At 38.3% G+C, this 25,622-nt stretch overlaps 1 protein-coding gene across 1 annotated transcript in view; it reads left to right on the top strand.

Moving 5' to 3' along the window:
- The window catches only part of HIBADH (3-hydroxyisobutyrate dehydrogenase), an 85,075-nt gene extending 59,661 nt beyond the window's left edge, over positions 1 to 25,414 (top strand). The window contains exons 5-8 of the mRNA XM_057365509.1: positions 9,657 to 9,790; positions 10,371 to 10,447; positions 17,049 to 17,205; positions 25,013 to 25,414. Of these exons, the coding sequence (XP_057221492.1) occupies positions 9,657 to 9,790; positions 10,371 to 10,447; positions 17,049 to 17,205; positions 25,013 to 25,171 (527 nt within the window). The 3' untranslated portion in view covers positions 25,172 to 25,414. The remainder of the gene's footprint in view (positions 1 to 9,656; positions 9,791 to 10,370; positions 10,448 to 17,048; positions 17,206 to 25,012) is intronic.
- Positions 25,415 to 25,622: the final 208 nt, after the last annotated feature.

Below are 25,622 nucleotides of genomic sequence, written 5' to 3'. Positions count from 1 at the left end.
GAATTGATATCTTGTTAGAGTTGTACTAATACTGGAGAAAGTTGTACTAATACTGGTTTATTTTTTCTTGAATGTTCTTGTTTTGCTGTTATAATAAAAGGGTTTCAACTTTTATATATCTATTCCACAGCACTGTGTAAACACAGTTACATTTTACTGTGGATTTAAGGCAGAATGTGCAAGTATTTTATACTTTTCAGATAGACACATTCAAGTCCAAGTAGCAAAATCTGCAAATTTTTATGGGTAGCTTATAGCTGACTGCTTCTTGTGATTTAGAGAGCTCAGCAAGACTGGCAATACATCTGGTTTTGTTGGTCATGCATTTGCATGTGTGTTGTTCAGTCAGAATGGATGAGATGGAAAGCTGTGATGACAAGGTGGATTGTTGGATCTCTTCATGGGTTTGGTTATTCTGTGCAAACATTGAGCTTCTGGAGGCTTGATATTCATTTTTGTATTGTCTGTGAATTTGAGTTAGAGCAACTAACTATACGAATATGAGAATAGCTTTTCTGGGATTTTGCCTCCTCTTTTTCAAAGGGAACTTTATAAATATTTATCCCTGTGAGTTTTTTCTTCTATAGTTTATTCTATAGTCTATCTCCGCACAACAGTCTATTTTCTGGTTTCTGATCTTCTGCATAGAGTGGAAGCTTTTCAAGAAAGTGAGATTGTGATGATATTAGAAATGCAGCTCTTTCCTCTTTGTAACTCCAAAAAAATTTATTCTTGATTTTGCACTATGTGATTTGGGATAAAGTTTTATTTCTAGGACTYCAAGCCTCATCGGTCAAGATGAGAATTGTGTCTACAGAATTTCAGTTGTGTGGAGGGTTAACACTGATCCACATAGTGGAGAAACTATGTGCATGTTCATATTTAATTGTTGGGCTTCTTAAAAAACAGCGTTTCAAGCAGCAGTGCTGGRCAAGGTTTATATTCTTTGAAGAAACACTATTTTCTTTGTTTCTTTTGCATTTGATGTTTCACATGTATTTGATGCTGTGCTTGCTCAGAGCCCAGCAACAGTTGATCAGACAGCTCAGTGTCATGTGCTTTACATTTGGACTGTCTGAAATCTGCTTGAAACTTTGGGTTCTTGTAAATGTAGCATTTATTGTTTCTGTTCGTCACTGGCTGTGCAGCCTCCTTGCTAATGTTCAGATAAAAAGTTAAATACTTGTTTTGCACTGTGTTAAGTTCTGTGCAGGTGGTTTTGCTGTCCACAGCTGTAGATACGTGCAACTGTTGTTGTTGTGGTGAAGTTTTAATATTTCTGTTTGGCTCTGCAGTTGAGATTTAGACCATGTATCCAACTATCAGGGAAGTGTAAAGAAGTAGCTAAATCTGGTTTGAAAGGGCGTTTCTGTTGTCTTGGATTTTATGGTGGAGTATGGATTAAAGGTAGAGAATGGGAAGGGTGACTGTCATGAACKACCATTTTTAAATGTTTTTAATACAGTATTTTGCATATTAAAAACAAGCAAATAAGTTAATCAATCAATAATGTATTTCCTTTCTTATTGCAGTGCTGTTAACCTTTTTACTTGCTAACTTTTCAGGTGCTTTGATACTTCTCTTTGACATTACAATGACTAGAACTGAATTTAGTGCTTTTAAAAATGCTGCAGACAGAACAATTTCATCAGCCTTTCAGCTTGTGTTTCTGTTGAAAAAGTTGAAGCATCTTATGTGTGCATTTGCCTTTTGCAATTTATTTTCTTTGGCTGATTCTTTGGAGGCATCAATTGCTACTTAATATAATCTCATAAAATTTTCCTCATGCATCCCTCTCATATGAAACTGCCTCAACAACAGCTTCTAGTCAGTTTTTGCATGATTTATTGTSAGGGCATATTCTTTTCTCTGTTTTGGCATCATTCTATAATACATCTAAATCAAACTGAAGATTTTTATTCCACTATCCATGGCCAAGTTCGAGTACGAATCCCTACACAATTCCACTCAGGCCTTCTTCTCAGGCCATGAAAACATAAAGCTTCTCATGACCATTTTGCCTATCTTGTTTAATCAGTTGTTTATCCGTCCTCCTTCACTGCTCTCTACTTTCCATTTCTGAKTATGTTTACATAATTTTTTCTGTTCCCAAAAGGCATATCCTCATCTGCTATAACACATGTATGTACACTGTTTGTATGCATGTATCCTTATGATTCATATAAATCCATAAATATGTTTTCCTTGAGGCCCCCAAGGATCCTCTGATTGGCATGTGGAAGTGGAGAATTTGGTACTGGCTTTGTCTTTGGAGAGCACCTAGCAAAACTRGGACCCAACTGTGACAGCAAGTGAAGTGCTAAAGAAAGGCTCTTAGAGCCATTCTGCCTGCATGTTCTACCTTCATATTTTTCTAGGATGCAAAATCTTTTTAATTACTCCCTCTCATGCTGGGCTGCCCAGAACAGGTAGCATATTGCTCACCTCTCCTTCATCTTTCTTTCAATGTCTGCTACTGCTAGGAAAATAGCTGTGTGGAGCATTAGTGCTGATGCACACAGTCTGATCCACTCGTCTTCATTCTTGCCAGTGCTTGTGGGAGAGGGGGTGGAGGAGGAGGAGGAGGGAATTATTATTCTGCTGCTGACACAGGGAGAATGAGAGTGGCTTGATGCAACAGAAGATTATGTTCCCTGAGGATAAACAAACAGAAGGAGATAAATTAGGAGAGAGGATAATCCTGTTAATATGTGCATTCCTTAATTCTGATCCAGTTTTTCAAAACATATCATTTCACAGAGGTTAGAAATATAATTAATACCTGTAAATCATCTCTTCAAGTTTACCTTTTAGATTGTGGAGTAGCATTTTGAGTTGGCATTTGAGATGCACAAATTTGCTTATAAACATGAATTGTAGGTAGTAATATGAATATCATATGAGAATAAAACAATAATGTGCACATCCCTTCCTTAATTTAAAAAAAAAAAAAAAAAAAAACAAAAACAACAAAAAAAAAACAAAAAAAAAAAAAAAACAAAACAGCAACAACAGAAATAACCCCAAACAAATAAACTTTGGTTCTCTGAACTTTTTCACAATATTGTTTGTTAGGGAGTCAGAGCAGCTTTATTCCTTGCAATCTTCTTGTTGCTTTTTCAGCAGAAGCTGGGCCATTGTGATATTTATCTGAATTCAAACAAGGCTAATTAAAAGAGCTGCTGACAGTTGTTGTGATCTGACTTTGACTGGAGCTTGATGGTCATTATGGGTAAATAATGAACTGGGTCTGCAAATGTAGCAGCTGCCAACTTGGGATAGAAGAGCAGCTATTGCGTCCAATTTAAGGATCTATCGACCGCTTCCCTTCTCCCTGCAGATCTTCTATCTAGCAGAAAACTAATGTTTTATACTGCTTTGTTTTGTGGTTTCAGCTATTTCTGATATAGTCTATAATTTCCTCTTAAATATTTAACCTAGTCCATTATTAGCTTTCAAAGTTAACAACTTTTCCACTGGGCTTTCTTTGCATTTTTATTTTATTTTGTTTTGTGGGTGKTTTTTTGCAGTTTGTTTTTATGTACAGTGTAACTGCTTAAATAGTGATGATCATGTGTCTTTAATTTGCCTGTTGCTGCAGAATAAAAATCCACTAGGCTTTTTTCTCTATACAGCCATAATMTCACAAATTGTGTAATTCGATTATGCTGTAAAAGAGATGTTTCGACTTCTTTAAGCTTGCTTTTGTCTGGATTAATATTTGAGTGCTTGTTGTATAAATCTTCGAATCACTGACCTGAACCTCCATTTCCATTTTTGCTCAAAAATCAGTAGTTTATTAGGTACAGTGATGCAAAGCTCTATTTATCAGAAGAGAGAAACAGCAATGACTTTCATTAAGGGGCACTTCCAAGTATGTTGTCGCTTCATCATGAGCTTTGCCTTGTCCTATTAGCAAGTAGGAATGGTACCTTAAAGGGAAAATGGCAAATTTTAATAATAGATTAATTCAACTTTCTTCTAGAATCCCTGGCATTATTAATGCAGTACAGACCACAGAATTTGATATACAGAAGAACTTAGTGCATCTACCCAGCGTTTTCTCAGCTGCCATTAGAAAAGGCAGTGTGCATTATGTAAAATGTACAGAGGCRCTTGTGCATTAGTGCATAATGCGGCAGAACTAGGGATCTTGCTGGGAAGAAATGATCCCAAGCGTGCCCCTAAAAGACAAGTCTTGCTTTGAGATATAATGATGAAAAATTGCCCATTTATTTGTGTCTTTGCGTTTCAGCAAAAACGAAACTTGGGCTGGTTGACTGTCGTGCTGCCGCAGGGGTTTTGTGCGCCTATGTGCGCGTCCGCGGGCACGGGCGTTTCTGTGCCTGCTTTGGAAAGGCCAGCGATACGTTAACAAGGGGTTATGCTGTGCTGGTTTATGTTAAACCAGATCACCCCCTAACATGTGCAGAGCCATTCATCTGTGTCACCAAAACCCAAGAGAACATCTGACATGGACTTTGAAACAGAAACAGTGATCACTTACAAATCAAACATGGCACGCTCTAAACCGATTGTGCACGGCAATCTTTTCGAGAAAGGACAACTAATTGAACATGATAAAGTGTAAAGTTAATTAACACCCTTAAATTTGTTGATTACTTTCACGGGATTATATTGTTCGTTGAGGAGCAGCTTTCTGTCCCAGCTGTCGCCTTTTTAGCGAATGTCGCTGGTAAACAATAGAGACACCATAACAAGTCGTAAATGGTCCCTGTGACAGCAGCCCCTTGTGAGGCTGCATCTGTAGAAAATGATTAGAACAATTGCATTTTAAAGACGGCTCACATTGCAGCCCGGTCCCATCGGCCCTCTTCTTTATCTCTGCTGATGGCAGACTGGTTAAAACATTTAAGTTCTTTTGAGCAAATTAAGTGATTTACTGTGTTTTAGTTATACAGCAACAGAATAGCTTCATAGGTCTAGCTTTGATGCTGATTTTTATAATAGGGAGAAACACAAGCCCTTGGAGTGGTCGTGTGCAGTGGAGTTTTTTTTCTGAGTCTGTTCCATTTACTTGTTTCCTGGAAATAGATGGATGATGGCAGACATTGTCTAAGAAGCAAGTAGAAAAAAACTGATACTCTCTTTATATTTTATAAAATAACAAGCCTCTTCATGGTTATTTTAAATTTATAGTATGGTCTTAAATATTCCTTTATTTCCAGTAGAGATTTATGGCTGGTTTTGCCTATACATGCCTTTTAATTGGTTTTAGATTTATATATGTAGCAAAGCAATAGTAACCTTTTCAGTTAATCTTTCCTTGTGTATCTTGGTTTAACTTTTTCTGAATCRCAAAGTATTTGGTGTGAGCTGGCAGGTACTTAAAAAGATCTRCCTAGTCCTTAAAAATACACACACAAGGTACACAGATGCAGTCTTTCAAGCTCAGCCTATCTGAGAGGGAGCAAACATGACAAGAACCTGCTTGTTTGAGGCAGCTACAGTCGCTTAAACTGCATTTTTGCARAAAAAAAATCAGAATAAAAGAGCAGTGTTCCCTTGCACTTGCCAAAGGGTAACAGGCAAAGCCTCAACTCTTAGGGCTGAAGGGTGCAATATTATAAAACAAGAGAGAGGATTAAAACTGCAGCATTGTTTTTCTTGTTTTTAATCTAGATCACAAATTAGTTGTTAAAATTGCAACTAAATGTTGAGTAGAAAAATAAAAGAGGGTTTTTTTGCTGATGTGTGTTGATATTACAGCCCTCATCTCCTGCTTGTCCTTTGGAGATTTGAAACAGCTCAATTAGTATTGTTTCRTTCTTAACTTTGTCAGCAACGAATTTTTTTATCTGCAGGTGCAGCGCTACAGTGGTTTAAATATTTTGGCACAGGGATATGCTTGGGTGCCTTGTCTTTTCAGCAGTGTTACTGTTTTCAGCATTACTAAAATGGTGCTGTAATGCGTAGCCTTACAGTGTCACTTCTTTTTAACTCATTTGCCCTCTGTTCTTAGAGAAATGTAATAAGGTTGAAACCAAAAGCAGATAGTTTCATGTAACACCTTTATATTAACATCTCTTTTCTAGCAAATTTTGTTCTTAATAATAAGCAAACTTAGTGAAACTGAGCCTTTTTAATGATGTATCTATGGAGCTTTTGGGGCTTTCTTTTTTGGAACTGGAAACATCAGTGACAAATTTCATTACTTTTTCCAACATTAAATGTTGGAAATAAGCTGTTTAAATAAGCACAGGACAGTGAGTATGGAAAAGCAGGGTATCTTATCAAATGAGGCTGCTAGGCCTGGATGCTAAAACTTGAGGTCATCTTCAGACTGCTCCAGAGTAGCTGCAACCAGTTGCTGTTGTCATGTAAGGTCTCCTTAGCCTCCATTCCTACTTTTGTCTAAAATTTCGAGCTTAGGAACCTCTCTGAGCAATGTATTGGCAATCGAATGAGAAGCACCTGGATCGAGCTTGCTCCACGAGTAACACAGCTAGATGTGACAGAATGRTTTGAAGTGTAGATCTTTATGTACATCTTTTGATTAAAAAAACGTGGTTTTTCAGATCTTCATCCAAAACCTGCTAGTACCCAAGAGTGAAACCCATCTCCAAGTGGATATTGCATGCTGCAGTGCTACTCTGTAACTTCTCACCCTGTTTTTCTCAGAATCATTATCTTGGTTATCTCCTCAGCTAGCTAGATCTCATATAATATTTTTCTGCAGTCCTGTTCCTGTCAGTTTATATCTCTGGGACAAACTCAGATGCTCATGTGACCAACGGACTTGGAATTGATCTGCTCTGTGGGATCTGCTGGTGTGACGACCTTGCAGGATTCTTCACATAGGTGCAGGTTATCATCCTAGAGAAATGAAGTATAAGACTGCAGCCATGGGCTCCAGCCAGGCTTGCTTTGCAGCAGAGGAGGAAATCTTAATGGATGCTAATCATAGGTACAGTTCTTCTGAAAACTATTCCCTGAGGATTGGRGAGATTTTTTGTATTTTAGAAAGAATGGAGAGATTCTAAAGTATTCTTGATCTTCATAGCAGTGGTAGATAAAGCATTATTGTTGGTGGCAAGACTTCTTTTAAAAAATCAAAATGTGAAAAATAATAGTTAGCTTATTTAGATTGCATTAGCTGCTCTGCATCTCCATTGCTCTCTTTAGTGTTCGAAGCTGGTAATACTTTACTAGCCTGTATTGTCGGTATGAAATCTGTGATTGTGAAATAAAGCTGTGYATTCTTGTRTAATGATTTTTTWAAATTTCTATTTTTAGCTGAAGTTACAGTTCTTGTACTCCTAGACTCTGTGCCAATTTTTTTTTAACTGCCAGTCTTATAAATTTGCTGCGTTGCTCGTTTAATTCTGTAAAATAACAGTTGGCAAGGACCCTAGATGATAAAATCTACGATGAAGTAAATAGGTTTTTGTTTTTAAAACAAGAATTTTCCAAGCCTTCTGCATTATACAACAAATTGCTCTTTTTTTTTTACTTAACTAATTTATTTTTGCTTCTTGAAATGTGTTTGAACAAGTGAGAGAGTGCAGCTGTCAGAAGATTAACCAGCTGAAAACTATTGTCAGCATTAATTTTGCTCTAATAAATGAATCTCTGAAGCTATTTAGCAGTCTGTAATCTAGATACAAGGCTATTGACCTATGATGGATAGTACTGGATTTTGTTTGTAAGCTTTGACTTAAATTGTCTACTTAATTTGCTGCAGGTCAGATCACAGGATTAGTGGTAAAGGCCATTATGTGGTTTGAATAAAAATAGCTAGAGGAATGGAATGAAAATCATTGTGTTTATTAATGTAGCAATCTTTGCGGTCATGTACGTAGTGAACTGGTAGCCAAAAAGACAGCAATGACCTGTTTGTGCTAGCTCTGAATMTGGGCTTTGCTCTTAGCCCAGTTCCTGTGAGTTGCCTGGAGAGGARTTRTTCAAGTGAGATCAAGGAYTGGCTGCACACTGGGTGTCTCTCARTCTGGGCAGGAAGRTCTTCACCACTGTATATATTATTTCAGTACCTCAACAGTTCTGTATATAGATGGATTGGTTTTTAAAAACTCTAAGTCTGAGCTTTTCTATATGCTCTGTACTTAGCAGCACAAGAAAGACACAGATTTACTGGATACTGATTTCAGCAGGGTGGCTGAATGTTCTTTAGGAGTCACTTCCAACCCCAGGAATCCTGTGATTCTAAGCTCTAATATAGGCTGAGCAGGTCATCAGTGGGAGCATCTTTACTGTTGCCTGCTTTTGCGTAACTGGTAGGTATTTACTCTTTGTGAGACTACAATCTGTCAAATTTGTCTGAAATTCTTCAATGGCTTCAAAAGATGGTACATATTGAAAGGCAGGATGAGGAAAATAAACACTTGGGAGACACAGAAAGGGGCATTTGTAGACATAGCCACACAGTGCTGTTGTATAGACAGAGTATCAATTGAAATTTTTGTCAAAAAGCAAAAAAGATTGTCAGATTCTTCAGTGTGAGAAGCTGCAGTATAGCTGTCCTTGATGTTGTAAACAAAGTCCAAAACTCACCACTTCCTTAGCTGTGGTACAGCACTTCAGAGCCCTGTACATAATTGAGCACRTTTAATTTGGAAGTCGTTGGTTATCTGCAGCTGTACATCCCAACCGGCCAATGTTTGATGCATAGCACAGAATATTTATAGTGGCTATGCTTCTTGCCAGAGTGAAAATTAGTGAGGAAGCTGATTTGTTCATCAGTTTAGGCCAAATTTTCCTAGCAGTTATACCCATTAAATACTGGGGATGAGGAGGTTAGGGACCTAAGTGTAATTCATATTAGAATTAGGCTTCTTTCGTGGAGTGGAGGTAATAAATATCACATGAAAAATTTGCTGGTGTTGTGCTTAGAAACTGTATAATCAAAGAACTGTGGTGTGTGCTTACTGAACTGTGGTAAAGACAGGACAGACTACAGTAATGAAACTGGGAATTCTCTCTGTGTGTGTGTGTGTGTGTGTGTGTATGTGTATGAAAAATTTTTACATTGTCTTTACATAGGAATTGCATCATCGTATATGAGTTAAGTTTATGTATGGGGAACTAATTTAAAGGTTCTCAGATTAAGGAGACCTTTGTTTCAGATTGGAAACATCATAAACTGCAGAAATTCAGAAGACTTGGGTTTATATGCCTGTGTCTTTGAGCTGTTCGATTATGTCAAAATTAGGAAGCAGTGATAGAAATTAGCCTAGATTTGGAGAGGCTGATAAAAGCAGAGTTAACTTTGAGCAGTAGTTTGTTAATGGTTGTATGTGAAGAGTAGTTTGACAAAAGAGAAATTTTATTTTGTAATTCAGATACAGTGAATTTTGTGAAATGCAAAGTTGAAGGAAGTTGATTGTTTCTCTGTATAAATTGTARAAAACTACATTGCCAGCTTTACGTGAGGCTTATGACTTCTCTGCTAATGTGCCTGGAAGATAAGGTGGTTTTATCTCCATCAGTTGTCTGAGAATTTACATTGCTGATCCTGTGATTACTGGGAATATAGGCTTACTTTTACATAGAATTTGAGAGGTTCATCTAAAGTGAAGTATCAATTTTGTGTCATCAGACCCTTACTGGTAAGAGAAACTACCTTAGTTTTGGGTATTTTTAATAATGTTATTAAATCCAGTGTTGTCTTGATTCAGGTGTTGGAGCTGCTCGAGCTGGAAACCTTACTTTCATGGTTGGTGGAGTGGAACAAGAATTTAATGCTGCCAAAGAGTTGCTGACATGCATGGGTTCTAATGTGGTTTACTGTGGAGAGGTTGGAACCGGACAGGTAATACATTCTGAAGGGCTGATAGTTATCTCTATCTTTCTTTTTTCTGGCTTTTTATTTATTGATGCCTACTCTTTTACTAAAGAACTAAATGCATGATAATTTTCATCATATTCATCATCATCACATCTTCATACTCGTTTGCTTGATTACTTGTCTCTAACCTTGTGTTTATCAATATAGCCTCATGGCACTTTTGCTCATCATGTTGTGTAACTTAGCACCAAAATCTGACTGGTGTTTCTCAACACTGGCTTGTTGAGATTACACTTCTTAGGGCACAGACATTTTTATTTTGTTTAATCTGAATTTAGATTTACTGGATGTTCTGAAGAACAAAGAACCCCTACATGGCATATGTACTAACTGAGTTACTGTACTAAGAAAAAAAAAGTATATTTTTTAATCTGTGAAAGAGCCATAGAGCAAATTTCATTAACTTTGTCCTAACACAGATCTGTATTTACTCTAGAAGAAAGCTGCCAGAACATACTTGATCTTTTTGTCCTGGGCCTAGTTGATTCCTATACGTTCAGTCTATGAAAATGCATAAACTAATTGATGGTTTCACTGTTTTCAGGCTGCAAAGATCTGCAACAACATGCTCTTGGCCATTAGTATGATTGGAACTGCTGAGGCAATGAATCTTGGAATCAGGTTTGTTTGATTTTTGTGTTGGTTTGAAGCATTTTTTCTGTGTTTACAGTTCTTGTGTCCTATGGTAGACTTTTGCTGAGATGATGATTAAAAGACGTTGGTAAACTTTTTGCCATAAGTTGTCTTACAAAGCCATTAACAGGCTGAAGGAATTAGTTAACTGAAGGATGTATTTTCAGCATGGCAATATTCTCTTGTATTGACTGCATAGGTTGTTACATTCTGCATCTGAAGTTAAAAATTAATTTATTCTGCTGTAGTGCAGTGTACAATAATGTTTGTCTTTCACAATAAACATACAGAGGTAATATAGAGGTAAGTTTTTGTTTGTACTCTCAGCTAATGTACAGTTTATTCAGAATATTATGCTCCCATATGGCTCTCATTGGCTTTGTTTACTTTCTTAAATTGTTCCAAGRTAAAAAGTGCAACTTCTCCTACAGTGTGTATATCAAATTAAGATCAAAACATAAAACAGAGCATCTACCTTTCTTTGACTTTATGAGAGCACTTTGTCCTAATTGCCAAAACTCCTAGTTTGTCAAAAAGCTGCAGTATGCTCCACTTCACTCTTGCCAATGCTAAGAGTGCCATTTCTTTTCTAGCTTGTGATACATCTAACTTGTAAGTAACATCATATTCGGGCAATTTTTTTTTTCCAATTGTAGCCTCTTTATTTTGCTCTGGTCTTTGTAATTTTGTTTTATTTTCCAATAGAGTATATGCAAGCACCAGTTCAGTRTCAAGGTATTTGAACTTTTAATAAATTCTTTTAGCCAGATCTAAATCATTTGCAGATTTATAGACAGAAAAGTCCTGTGTTTGAAAAGATTAACTTGCAATTGTGTATCTTTTAGGGGCTTTTCATGAATTATTTATCTGCACAGTTGCATCCTTAAAATTTGCCTSCTAAAACTACGATATTTTAGGTACTTATCAGCTGGGCTCAACTGTGTTCATGTGGATTTGTTACACTATAAAAACAGCAAGAGGGCATCAAATGCTTAAATAAATAAAAAAGAACACCTACATATGTGCGCATACACAAGACAATGTAATGGATTCACATTTCCTCTTAATTACCATATCAAGATGCAGTTGTTTTATTGAATTGCCCTTGTCTCAGATGTTAGACTATCTTGACCTATTAAGTTGTCATGTTGTAATTGAGATAAAAGAGGAATTTGCTTTGCATCAGTGCTAATTGGTTTATCAATATCCTGTACCATTTACATTTTAAAATTGAGAGTCTGTAATATACTGAAGCATGTCTGCATCAAGCCATAATAAAACCAGTAGCATTGTTTATAGCTTTTGTGATCCAGTATAATCCAGAAAGCTTTCGTTGGGTTCTGCTTTAAGTCATGATTCACTTAATAAAGCATAGGCAATTAATTTTTTGCTATAGCTGTATCTACATTTGTAGGAATGATTAAAATAAAAGCAAGAGGTTTGGAAGAGGAATACTCTGGGTACATAAGCCCTGTGAAGAGCAAGTTGATGCCTGCAGTCACTGTAGCTTGAAGTCGTTTAGAATTTTTTCTTTTTCCAGTTTAAATTTTGGTTTAATCCATATTCAGCATTTGTGAGCAAAAATTCAATGTGAAGGTAACAATATGTAAACATCCCTACCCTACAATTAAGGTTATCAAGAAGGAGCTGTATTTATTGTAGAAGAAACCTGCTGATTTTAAACCAAATTATAGAAAGAGGAGAATCTCATTTAGTCAAAAACTGCATGAAGTTTTAAGACAGAGGTGGTATTTTAAAGCTTTGTGAAGTGATTTGGAACCCCTTGCATTGATTTTAATTTGGTGTGATTTAAATCTTGAGAAGATGACTTCTGCTTACAACTAGAGCAAGAGCTTTCCACTTTGAGTGTGTAAAAATTTCTAATGTAGAACTTTACAGCTGCAATTCTAATTATTAGAAGTTTTGCTGTATTAATTAATTTTGGATTTTTTTTCAAGTCTAAAGCTCAAAAGATAGTGTGGCTGCCTACTCTAAAGAGAGTAGGAAGCTGAACTTGATTTATTAGATTGATTCATATCTGGTGAAGAAAGTCTGACTTCGACTTAAAAATGATAAAGAGAAATGGAAATCTAAAAATTCAGAATAGGAATTGTAGAATTTAGATGAGTTCTTAACTTTTAGTTAAAATATAAAATGTCATTATGTCATGCATTGTGTGTATTTGTTACATCATTTAAACTGAGTTCTAGAGACTTTGCATAATTAACTATCCAAAATATTGCTGTCTGAACTAGATGTAGCTACAAATAATATTAGAATATCTTCCATAAACCAATATATACTCTGAACTTAAGTCTTCAAAACAGTGTGATATTAATTCTGTTAATAAGACACTTCTTCTCTAAAGTTTTCATAAACCATGCAGTCAAAATTTTCGTTTTCTGAAGCAGAGTGACTGGTTTACTAACTTCAGGTTTTTWAATTGTCTGCTATTGTTTTCTTATGTTATATTTGAAATTACAGAATTTTTCTAAACTTCAACATAAGTAACACAAAGAATATGGTGAGGAGGAAAGAAAACTGACATTGATGAACAAAAAATCCACAGTAAAATCCCAGAAAAATGTCATATTGCTCTGTAATTTGTACATTTTTATTTCACTTGTTTTACTCTAAAAGTATTAAAAATTAAAATTATTAAGTGATACTGTCCACAGTCAGAAAATAMTTTTCTTTTTCATTTTGCTGATCATCTCAGTGCCAGTAACTGTTCTACTGAGCCCCAAGTTCCACTGAAACAATTTCTAATACTATCAAAATAAAGCTCAGAAATGAAATATTGCTGATACCTGGTTTGTCTTTAGGTCAGATGGAAGCTGCTGCCTGACAGGCAGTTTGTGGTCACGTCAGAAACTGCCTGCAAAGACTCAGGGAAGAGCTTATGTGGTGACACAAGACAGGACAAGATTGCTTAATGTGATTGGGATATAAGGGACCAGGAGAGCAGTAAGGGCTCTATTGCAATAACCTTGCTGCAAAATCACTTTTGTACTTTCAGTAGAAGAGAAAACCATCTCTATGAGGAGGGACTGCGGTGCCACCCAAATTTATGCCAAAAGCTGCAAATGCACCTCTTCCCTAAGCAATTCTACTACATGGGTTTGTGCCCACTTGCTTTTTTAGATAAAGTGAAAAAAATGGTAAAAGAACTTTTCTTCTCATGCTGAGTTTARATGTAGTCTCAGTCTCTAGGTGTGGTTTCTGTGAGTACCCCTGAGCTGTGGATGTAAGACAGGAGCAGAAATGAGAGTTGACAGTATAGAGAAGAGCATGTGTTACAGGCTGAGGAATAATTAGCCTAGGACACATCCCTACTGTATACTTTATAAGGAGCATTTCATTTTCACCTTGAAAATGAGCTCTTCCAAGAACTGTGGTTCTGCTGTCCAGGGCATGGGACTATAGCTAAGTCTCGTGAAAGTTAGTAATGACACTGGAAAGCACATTGTTCAAAACCCCAATGAAACTGTGGTGGAAAGGTTGTAAGGTTCTGTTTGACTATTTGCACCTTTATGTAGTGTTTATCCAAAGCACCTTGAGATGGGAAACTCTGAAGAGTTCAGCTACTTCAGTTGTTACACCTTAAAATGAGACCAGGATGTGTCTGTCTTGTGAGACACTATTTCAGTTTTTCTATCTTTGCAGACTGAACTTTTGGAGGAGTATATGAAAAATTCAGTCTGAGGCTTTATCAGAGCTCAGCAAAACTTGAATTTTGAGCAGTGGCATGAAGGGATCCTGTATTAACCTTTTTTTTTTTTTTAATATGTGCATCTATTGCTTAGTTTATGCTGTTCACTTCATTARGAATGTTATTGAAGAAGCATTGATTTGAGAGAAGCAATTGTTTTTGTTCTATTAAAAGTGCAGTTAATACATGGGCTTCTTTTCTGCTTATAAGGGAGAAGAACATTTTGGTAATTGTAAATTCACACGCATATGCACAAGCTCTTGCCACGTCCAATGGCAAGTTGTTATGGGGACTGGCAGACTGTCATCATTTTGATAGCTTGAGCAGTATATCTCTTGAACAGCAATGGAGCTCTTATGCAGAGAGTATCGTATGTTCCCAGCCAATTTACAGGGAAACAGCAATAACATTTTATCATGGTTGAGAGCCCAGTAGCTGCTTCCTATTAAACTTGCCCTTTCAGATACCTGTCTTGGATTAATTTGTTGATTTCAAATGGAAACTCAGTCTTCTCCACTGAAGCATGACTTTCTAGGATAGACTCTTGCTGAATGACAATTACTGTATATTCTGGCTGGTTTCAGACCATTACAAGCTTTGGGCACAGTGGAAGACAGAGGACTTCTTCAGTAACTGATTTTAATATATGTCTAATTTTAACTGTCAGTTATATATGCACCAGTGGATGAATCTGCAGAAAGATGAAATGCAAAGCACTTCTAACTTGCTCTTATTAATGATACACTTGCTGCAAAGGAGAAAAAAAAAATAGGTTCAGGTCTCCTGAAGAGAAGCTGCATGGTGTTTAAGAGCAATGAATTTTGAAGAAGCAAGGATACAAACTGACACTATCTTCCTTTTTCTTTTCCAGGAGGAAAAATATGTCAGATCTAGTGCAAGACAGTATTTTACATATCTGTATAATAATGCATATCTTTTAAAGTATACTTTCACAGAGAAGTAGTTGGAACACTGTAAGAAGAGCATTCTTTGGGAGGGTTATATGTGTTTTGAAATAATAAGCTCTCTGTCTTGCAGTATTCTCACAGCTGTAATTGCAGGCCTCTCGATGCAGCTGGATATGCCACAGGCAGGCAGGCACTACATTGTTAAAAATACTSATCTGGATGTAGCAATGATAGGGAAACAGAGAAGCCAAGAGATTTTTTTTGGCACAAAACCCCCAACCTCTGTGTATTTGAAGGCTCAGGCTTTGAATGCTCCAATTACAGATTTTTTTTTATTCCAATAATTAAAGCCATTATTTGGAGTGGCTCTTGATGAAAACTTTGATGATTAAGACTTTGATGCACTATGCATGATGAAAGTACAATTCAAATASTGTGAAAACATTTTTCAGCTACTGGTGCTGAAAAATATTGGTTTTATTTTTAATAAGTGGTCATTATAAGCATTCAGTTGAATCAGAGGGTTGGAATAAAAACAGGGAGGAGAATAAAGTCTGATCCCATTCAGAGCAGCAGAGACTTTCCATTCAATTCCAGGGGCTGCTGCAGTAAATCATAAATAAGAGTGCACAGCAGTAATGCTRAAAAGGTATCTGAGATACAGAAAATGATCTTGCTTTGCATTAGGAAGGCAGACTTGCAGCACACAGTTCTACTATAGGAGTAGGAGCCATGCTATAGGGCCTCCTGTCGTAAATGTAGTTTTTCAAATCCAAAATGTCTAGTGGAATAAATAGACATGCATTTTATCAACTGTTCCATTGRTAACRAGTTTTTCTCATCTACAAATTAAARCCTTTTGTGCTGTGGTGCTTGGAAGCAGTGTTAGGCTATGGAGAACTGCAAAAGTCTACGGGGTGAGAACTAACATAAAGAGCATTGAATTATATTTTAAAAGAACTTTGTAGAAGATTGTGATATATCCATTTTAAAATGTCCTTCTCTCATCTTGAATTGTTACTGAAGACAGTTCCCTTGCTTTCTCTTTTGTCCTGAGCATAGCTGAACATTTGTACAGTGCCACATAAACTGCTGATTGTCCTTAGTATTTATGCAATTGATGTAAAATTAGACTCACAACTTATTGTCACCATAAATGTGAATTCATAAGAGGGTTAATTTCTTAAAATATTGAAGAATTTTCAGGGTCTGCACTGAGCAGCTGCTTGTGCCATCGTCTCCATGGTGGAACAAATGACGTTTCTACTTGGACAAGCTCTGTTTTATCGGGATCAGTAACCTTATCAGCAGCTGACCCAGAACTATAATATATGTTTGTGAATAGATAACATATGTCACAGTGAAATGCAGACTTGCCTCATAAGCAGTAGCATATAATGAAGATTTAATAATAGCAAAGACAAGAGTGTACAGATGTATTCSACTAGTATTTTTGAGAAGTGCAGCATATTTGTTCACATTATTAGAACAGAATCAATTGTGTTATCTTGTTTACTTCAGAAATGCAATAGTGTTCACATATAAATGGATCACACAACTTTCACATTGCCACATTTGCTTGTAAATTTTTTGCTTTGTTCAGAGAATATGATTTTGATATGAAGAGCAAATATGTGACCTAGTAGGCAGCAGAACAGAGAATTTTAGTAATTGAAATACAAACTATTGTTCTCAGGACCTTTGTTTTGCTTGCACTTTCRAAACTGCTGGGTGAAGAGGATTTGCTTAGTGCAAAAGGAAAACAGCTCTGAAAACCTGCTGCTTAAATGGTGGATTGATGCTCTTTAATTTAAAATACAGCATCCCTTCCCCCAATATCAATACTCTGTCATTTTTCATGACTTATAATAAAGGGAGAGGAATGATGGTAGGGCCCTAAGATATAAAACAAGTCACCCATGTCTTGTGCATTTTGACATTAACACTTCTCTTCTCTGACCTTTGACAGATTAGGCCTTGACCCAAAGCTGCTGGCCAAAATCCTAAATATGAGCTCAGGTCGCTGTTGGTCAAGCGATACGTACAACCCTGTTCCTGGAGTGATGGAAGGAGTACCSTCATCTAACAATTATCAGGGTGGCTTTGGAACAACACTCATGGCTAAGGTACAGAACACTTGCATGTCAAGCATTTGCAGTTGCTTTTCTCTGGGCTTCTAGCTAATGGTCTTCTCAGTGAAAATTTGTGATTACAGGAYAATATGTAGGCATGAATAGAGGGGAATCCAGCTCTTCCTATAGCTCTGAATTAATGAATTGTTTAGGGCACTTTTCCTTAGCTCCAGCTTCTTTCTAGCCACTGTTACTGCTGAGCCACTCACTGAGATTATATGCATGGCCTTTTTGAGTTCTGCCTTAATAAAGGAGTCCCAATGGACTTGTGTGTATAGTGAGAGTTCAGCAAGCCATTTAGGTGGCTCTTGAATTTCAGAGCCTAAGTTTCAAGAGAGAATTCAGGGAAATCCAGGTGACTTAATTAGGTGCTGATTGTGGCATAAGCAGCTCAGATTTTGGGCTCACTCTCTTCCAGATTCCTTTAACTGTGCTACTGGACATGCTCTCTAACAGCCTCTTCCTTGCTAAGCCAATTGCTTGTGTGCTTGTCCTTCTGCCTAAAGCCATTTGGAATGCAGAAAGCAAACAGAATTCAACCCACACCACCACAAGCTGATCTGCAGGTATCTGCACCATTCTGTGAGCTCTCCTCAATTGTCTTAGCTGGTGACAGAAGGGCTTCTCATGAGTAATTACATAGTAATCTAAATTGCTTGTCCACAAAGTGGGAGATCTGGGGTTTAGGTCCTTCTCAGCATKAAGAAGTTGAAAATCTACTGTTATCCTATCCCAGGAGAATGCACTTACTGCCATGCTCTTGGCTTTTCCASGAAAAGCTCTGTCCTGAGTCACTCTGTGGTCAGGAAAGCAAAGCTCTTAGAGGCCAAAGGAAAGTAGGCAAGGAGGTCAGGGCTCTGCATCCCACTGATAGGACACACAGCTGGAGAAAGGWGTTAGAGAACTCTGACTCCTGAACTACTTCCACACTGAGCACAGTGATTGCCTAAGGTAAATTATGAAACCAGCTCTGGACGAGATGTCTCATCTAAGTGCAGGAAATAATTTCACACTGAATATCCATTTCATGGAGATACTGTCCTGAGGGAGGCATTTGAATTTATACAGGATAGGTTTTATGCATAGCAGTTTATTGAGTGCTACTAACTGGTTAGGCATTCTGTCAATTTTCAGCTCTTCCATGTACACTGGAAATGTAGCACTTAAAACTAAAACAGCATTCTCAAAGCTGGTGAACAAAATTAGATAYTACCATTACAGTGCTGGAGCTCCTGTATATAATACCTGCTTGCTAATGCTGTTCTTGTCATGTTGCAGTTGATTTAGGACAATTGGTGCATTTGCACACTCAATGAAATTAGCCAAATTCTCTTCAGAGTGGGTCCAGAGTGTTTGGCATGTGGTAGCACCAAAAGACATTGCTAATGCAGCATGACTCTCAATCCCTCAACAGCTGACCTGACACATTTTATTTTTATGGACCAATGACCAGGAACTTTAATTTATTTGAGGGATGTGTTAAAATATGAAAAGTAGCATATTTTACATTGTGTTCATGTCATTGAACATTGGGGACAATGAAGTATTGTTTAAATTACATATTTATAAAAAGTGTTAGGTTATTGCTTGGAGTTTGCCAGGGCTATTGATTTGAGATGAGTAACCTGATCTTGGCCCTGCCTCAAAGCTTGTGTCCATCTTATGTGCTGTTTTCAGAATCAATTCTGAAACAGAGATGTTTCACACTGCAATCTCTGTTCTCATGATTGACAGCTCTTAATCTTTTCCAGAATAACCCCACAGTATGAATGTGATAGGGGCACACATTTTGTTGCCTCCCTTTTATGTTTCTTTCTAAAGGGTTGGATTTTTTCCTTTGGTCTGCTTCTAAGAGAGACTTTCATCTCCCCTGGAAGCTGCCCTGCAAGATCTTTCTTTAACTGAAGGARTAGCAGCCTGGCTCTTGCCTGTTGAAACTGCCTGCTTTTGGTTATAAAGCATCAATGAGAAGTAACCAAGAGGGAGTTCCTCAGAGAGATTTGTAATTGCTGKTCACCTCTTCTGACTTGCCTCTCCTGACAGTCCTCAAGAGTGCCTTCTTTAGGCTAGAATCATCAGTAAGAAGGAAAGACATTGAATTCCTCTCACGCCTCTTGGACTACGCCATATAATTGTATACATATGGAAGATTTCTTGAATAAGTAGCCAAAACAGCTGATCATGTTCAAGCTATTCTTTGTTGCAGTGGTGACCCCTTCTAAGATGCTGATTTTTAGTTTGTGGGAAGACTTTTGCTACTATCCATTTCATCCTGGTGTGTGACATGCTATGCAGTGTGAATTGAGATGGGGACGTTTTTAAGGGAAATGCAGAGCATGATTTTGCCATTTAAATAAAAAAGGATGTATTCAAAGGAGGAAGAGGAAAATAAAACCCTGAGGCTGGGGAGAAAATATTCCACAGTGAAAATTCCTAGGAGTGCCTCAGTAACTGTCACTAAACACAATTACTAAACTTCAAGTTCCTGCTCACATATCAGAAATGGTGGAAGTCAGAGGCTTTCTTAAAAATACTTTGTCAGCAATGGATCTCTCAAAGCTAGAGGTTCCTTATTTTAAGTGTTTGAGTCAGAAAAATTTGCCAGACACCTCTGGAAAGCTCTTTGATTTTGAAATTTGATACCAAAACACAGAATTTAGTTAACTTAATGTGAAACCTGCTCTTAAGATTTTGCGTTTTAAAAAATAGTTTAGTTGCCCATGCCATCTTTGTGTCCAAGGCATTGGCAGGCCAGAAGTTCTGTATTTCATTGACAACACAGTTGCTAATTAAATGTCAACCACGGATCCTGAGAAGAGCTAGATTTATATGGTGCACCTCTCGAGTCATGTCAAGACAGCCTTTGAGCTTTATTCCAAATGGCAGTTTCATTTACATCAACTGCAGAATAAATGTAAGCAACCCGATAATTCCGAAGTGGAAGCAAATTGTGAAAGAGAATCTATTTCCCTATTCCAAGCTGAGGAAAAGTGTTAGAATATTCACTGCACTGATGGATCTGGAAGATGCTGTCAGTTCCAAAGAGTATGAGAGAAGCCATAAACTGTGGCTTATTTTTACTTTTCAAGATACGTCAATAGAGGGAAATTTATTTCAGAGCTGTTTTGTACTCTTACACTTGAGGAATCTCCAACCTCAAGTGAAAATGTAAAAAATTCTTCACAATCTGAAGTTCAGGATGAGCTTTACTTGCATTTTCTGAGGTCTTTTTCCTTCAAAGCTCTAATTTATAGAATGGAGTTTTAAAAAAGCAAAACAATGTTCCTGCACTTCAGTTAAACGTCCTTGTCCATTTAACGATTGAAATGCCATTGAATGTTTCCATCATCTTGGGGCCCGAGTTTCATTATTGAAGTGAGCAGAGCTACTTTGTTGCCTTGGTTTCGGAATGCTATTCCCCAATTTAGTACTCCCACAAAAAAAAGAAAAAACAAAATAAAACAAAACAAAAAAAAACAAACCCAAAAAAAACCCACCCTCAAGTTACTCCCCTCCCCCTTGTGTCAGAGCCACAAGAGGCAGAGATCACAGGTTGAAATAAGAACMATTTACTGGAAGCAGCCATGAGATAACAACATGACCAGTAAGAGCAACAATATTAATAACAAAAGTGTGCAAAGAGAGAGTCATTTGCACGAAAAATGCTCACCAAGCCCAGGACAATGAAAAACAGTGGTGGACACTTTGCCACACTTTCCTACCACCCTTTTCCATGACCAGAATGGAGCAGCCTTTCACCCAGGAATCAAGTCCCTTTCCCCACCCCAGCAATGCCATAGGTGGGTATCAAACACTGAGATTTTGGCCATGCCCACATGGTGCAAGGCTTCACCCTATCACAGCTACTGCAAAAAATTAACCCTGTCCTTGGCCAAAACCAGGACATTTATGAAATTGTATTTGTGCTAGCAGTTCATTCAGGATTTTCAGGGATTTGTTTCTGTGAATGTCCCTTCAGAGAGAAATAGATCAGTCACCACTACCCATACCAAGCACTTCCATTAGYTGGAGTTAGATGATTTTGCCATTCTAATATTCCATTACATGAGTTAAGCTATCTTGAATAAAATGAATAATACAGGTACAGATTTCACTAAGAGGGTTTTTATATGTCATGGAATATCTTACTGTGTGCAAGGTTARAGTAAGTGTTCCTAGATTTGTCAGCTCATCAGTCTTTCAACAGAGTTGCTAGACAAGAAGAAATTATCTGCCCTGATGCAGGTGAAAACTGTTTTGGATCCTGTGACATCTGATGKGTATGTTTTTCCCATTTTCCTAGATCTTGAAGTCATTCGAGGGTAATAGGAAAAGTAACTATAATTCTGATTTGTATCAGAATGACCTTTATAGAGCCGATTTACAGATCGAAGTGACATTTAGAGAGTAGAGTAAGATCTTGAATTTCCTTGTGCTAATTCAAATCCAGACACACAGAAAGTAAAGACCTGTCTTGTAAGTCATCCCTGAGAAGTCAAAGGTGCTCTCAGCAGTACTCTCTCTCTCAGTTCTTCTGTATCAAAGATGGGAACCATCTGTCAGAGTAGGGGAAGAGTGTCTTYGTTTGCAGGTTTGCAGAGTTGTTGTGAATAGGGCTTTAAGCTAAAGTTACTGGGAGAGGAGGAACCTGCATTCATCCCACTCCATCCAGTTTGATGCCAGAGCAYTGAAGAGCAACACAAAGGAATTACAGCCATTCCAGCCCCAAAGTCGGCTTCATCAGGGCCCAGTTTAAATGACYCTATGCAAATGCTGTGTGTGCATGCCTGCAGGACTGTGATCTTACTGGCGTCACAGAGACAGGGTGGGATGACTTCTCTGACTGGGTGGGTGTTGGAGTGGAAGGATACAGGCTCCATGTCAGTGACCAGCTGGAGTGCATGGATAAGGGATGTGTTGCCTGGGGATGGATGAGGAGCTGACTGAGAGCTTATGGGTCAGGATTAAAGGGAGGGCAGAGAGAGGTGTCATTATATTGGGGATCTGCTACAGGCCATCTGACCAGGAAGATGAGCAGATGAGACCAGTATAGACAAATAGGAGCCATTAGATATCCACAAGCCCTGACCCCCATGGAGGACTTCAGCCACACTGAGATCTGCTGGAGAGGCAACACAGCAGGGCACAAGCAATCTAGGAAGTTCTTAGAATGTGTTGGTGAGAATGTCCTTCTCCAAATGATAGAGGAGCCAACAAGGAGGGGTTTTWCGTAGGGGCATCAGCAAGGAGGGGCTGGTGGKGAATGTGAATCTCAARAGCAGCCTTGGCTGCAGTGACAATGAAGCAGTRTAGTTTGAGATCCTTGGGRCAGCAAGGAGGGTGCACAGCAAGCTCACAGCCCTGGGCTTCAGGAGAGCCACCTTCAGCCTCTTCAAGGATCTGCTTGTTACAGTACCATGATATGGCCCTGGAGGGAAGAGGAGCACAACAGAGCAGGTTATCATTCAAGGACMACCTTCTCCAAGCTCAGGAGCGATGCATCCCAGCAAGGAGGAAATCAGGCAAAACCATCAGGAGGCCTGTGCTRATGAACAAGGAGTTTCTGGACAAATTCAGTCACAAAAAGGAAGCCTACAGAGGCTGGAAACAAGGAGAGGTAGGCTGGAAGGAATTGTCCAGGCAGATTGTCCAAGCAGCCAGGAATCAGGTTAGGAATGCTAAAGCTCTGATAGAGTTAAACCTGGCCAGATACTTGAAGGGCAACAAGAAAAGCTTCAATAGGTACAGGACCTTATATAGGGATAGGACCTGTTTGCCCAGGATTTGGAGAAGGCTGAGGTACTCAATGACTTCAACGTCTGTGAGAGGTGGCCCCTTGCAAACCTCATGAAGTTCAGCAAGGCCAAGTGCAAGGTGCTACACTTGGGTTGGAGCAATCCCAAGCAGAAATATGGACTGGGCAAAGATTGAGAGCGGCCCTGGGGAGAAAGACTTGGGGGTGTGGGTGGACCAGAAGTTCAGTGTGACCTGGCAATGTGCACATGTAGCCCAGAAATCCAGCCACATCCTAGGATTCATCCTTGACGTGCAAGTCAAGGAAGGTGATTCTCCCCCTCTGCTCTGCTCTCATGAGACCCCATGTGGAGTGCTGTGTCCTGTTCTGGAGTCCCCAGCATATGAAGGCCATGGACCATATGGAGGCCATGGACCTGCTGGATTTAGTGAAGAAGAAGGTGATGAAGATTGTCAGAGGGCTTGGTCATCTTGCCTATGAAGATAGGCTGAGAGATTGGGGTTGTTCATCCTGGAGGAGGCACTGGGAAGACCTTACAGCACCTTCCAAGACTYACAGGAAACCTGCAAGAGACCTGGAGACAGACTCCTGGCAAGGACATRTAGTGACARGATAAGGGGYAATGRCTTCAAACTGAAAAWGGGTAGAYTTARATGAGATATTAGAMAGAAATTCTTTACTGTGAGGATGATGAGGCGCTGAAACAGGTTGCCCACAGAAATTGTGGATGCTCCATAGCTGGAAGTRTTCAAGGCCAGGTTGGATGGGRCTTTGAGCMACCTGGTCAAGTAGAARATGTCCCTGCCCATGGTCAGGGGGCTTGGARCTAGGTGATCTTTAAGWTCCCTTCCAKCCCAAACCACTGAAAAATAGGARTAAATCAATCASACARTTCTATAAACCACCATAGTTCYGGRTGGRCAGKAAATCTAGGCATTTCCCACTAACACTTGAGAATTACCCTTCGGCAACTTCCTTGAAATATGGACCTCAAACACTATTTTCATGAACAAGACTTGAAAGGTAACCTTGAGTTCAGGCATTACTTTCCTACTTAGTCAAGAGATCTTTTTCTGTATATCCAGGCCTTTATTAGCGCTTCACTCTTTGAGTTGTTTTATGTCTGATTCAGCTTAGATTTCAAGACGTCCTCCAGCCTAGCTGGCAGCTGACTATTTCTGGATAACTATGGTTAGTCACAGTACCTGGTACTTTGGATTCTGTCCGATTTATTTTGGATTATAAATGTAGTTGACCAAGGACTCTTGGAGAACATGTTTCAAATTCATCCTCTTTGAACTTCCCCTCCCATTTTTTGACCCAAATATAGTATTTAAAAACACAGTGGAACTATTCTCTATATGCCTTTATTTTCAAAAGTCATTAAAGAAAAAGTCACTAAAGAAATATGAGTTGTAGCAGACCCRGGACTGCTCCCTAAGGAATTCTCTAATACATCCTTCCAATTAGGCAGCAAACCAGTTATATTCATGAAGTGGCCTATGCCTTTCCTACTGGTTACATTATAGTAAATATGTGTTTCCTGAGAGGCTTCAATTTTCTTGTTCTTGAAATTCCTTCTGCTTGATTTTTAAAGCGTTTATGAAGTCCTCTTGCCCAAAGAACTAAATTATGCTCTTAGAACCTCTGTGAAATGCTTCAGTGAATAGCCAGGGGGATTTTCTTATTGGAGATAACATAATCAATGGGGAAAAAGAGTCTGAGTCTTGCTACTAGGTTATATAGTGCTCTAGAATCTTAAAATCCCTCCTGTTCTTAAGGTGTTGTCTGCCTGGCAAAGTTTGAGGTTTTTTTGTTGAATAACATTGAATTACTGTTCTAAAAAATAAAAGCTACCAAAACCTACTTCTTCCAGGTCTGAAGTTTTAAGGCTGGAGTATTGTGCATGTTGACAATAGAGTTCTTGTTACAGTGGAAGCCACATAACCTATAATATGCACATGGTTGTTTATRTCCTTGTTTCTCCCCTGACTTTTTCTCTTTTGCTTTCCTTCCATTCTTCATCCCTCTTCTCTTCCCCCACAGGATCTTGGCTTGGCMCAGATCTCTGCCACCAACACGAAGACACCAGTTCCTTTGGGCTCCCAGGCACATCAGATCTACAGGATGATGTGTGCCAAAGGCTATGCCCTGAAAGACTTCTCAGCTGTGTTCCAGTTTTTACGTGAGGAGGAAAGCTTGTGAGCTGTCCTTTGGAAATGGACACAATAACAAACCACTTTTTTTTATCCTTATAGCTCGTTTGAGAAGTTTGTGGGTTTAATCAAGTACTGTGCATCCTGCTCCCATACAGACAAATCAKCTTTGGTTGTCTAGATCACAATGACCTCCAGAGTTTCTTTGTAGTTCTTGAAAAAGCAAGCCGCAGGGAAGGGATTGTTTAGCAAGTAGCCAGCAGCAAGTCTTTTGKTTTTTTTTTGTAAGAACCATCAAAGTTTTTTTCACTAGATGCAATAAATATTTTTTTATTAAATACTTAACTGTTTGCATAAAAATATGTATGATATGGCTACAAATTTAGTTGAATCATGAATAATAAGAGAATGTTTTATTGCAATTTTATCATATATAGTGATCTATTAAAATTTACAATGAATACCTTATGGAAAAAAGGGAATATATGTTCAATGAAGAA

The sequence above is a fragment of the Malurus melanocephalus genome, unplaced genomic scaffold, assembly GCF_030028575.1.
Source record: "Malurus melanocephalus ecotype Western Australia unplaced genomic scaffold, MMel_1.1 scaffold_53, whole genome shotgun sequence".
Taxonomy (NCBI): Eukaryota; Metazoa; Chordata; class Aves; order Passeriformes; family Maluridae; genus Malurus; species Malurus melanocephalus.
Note: the sequence above shows the minus strand (reverse complement) of the source record. Positions and strands in the feature narration are given on the sequence as shown.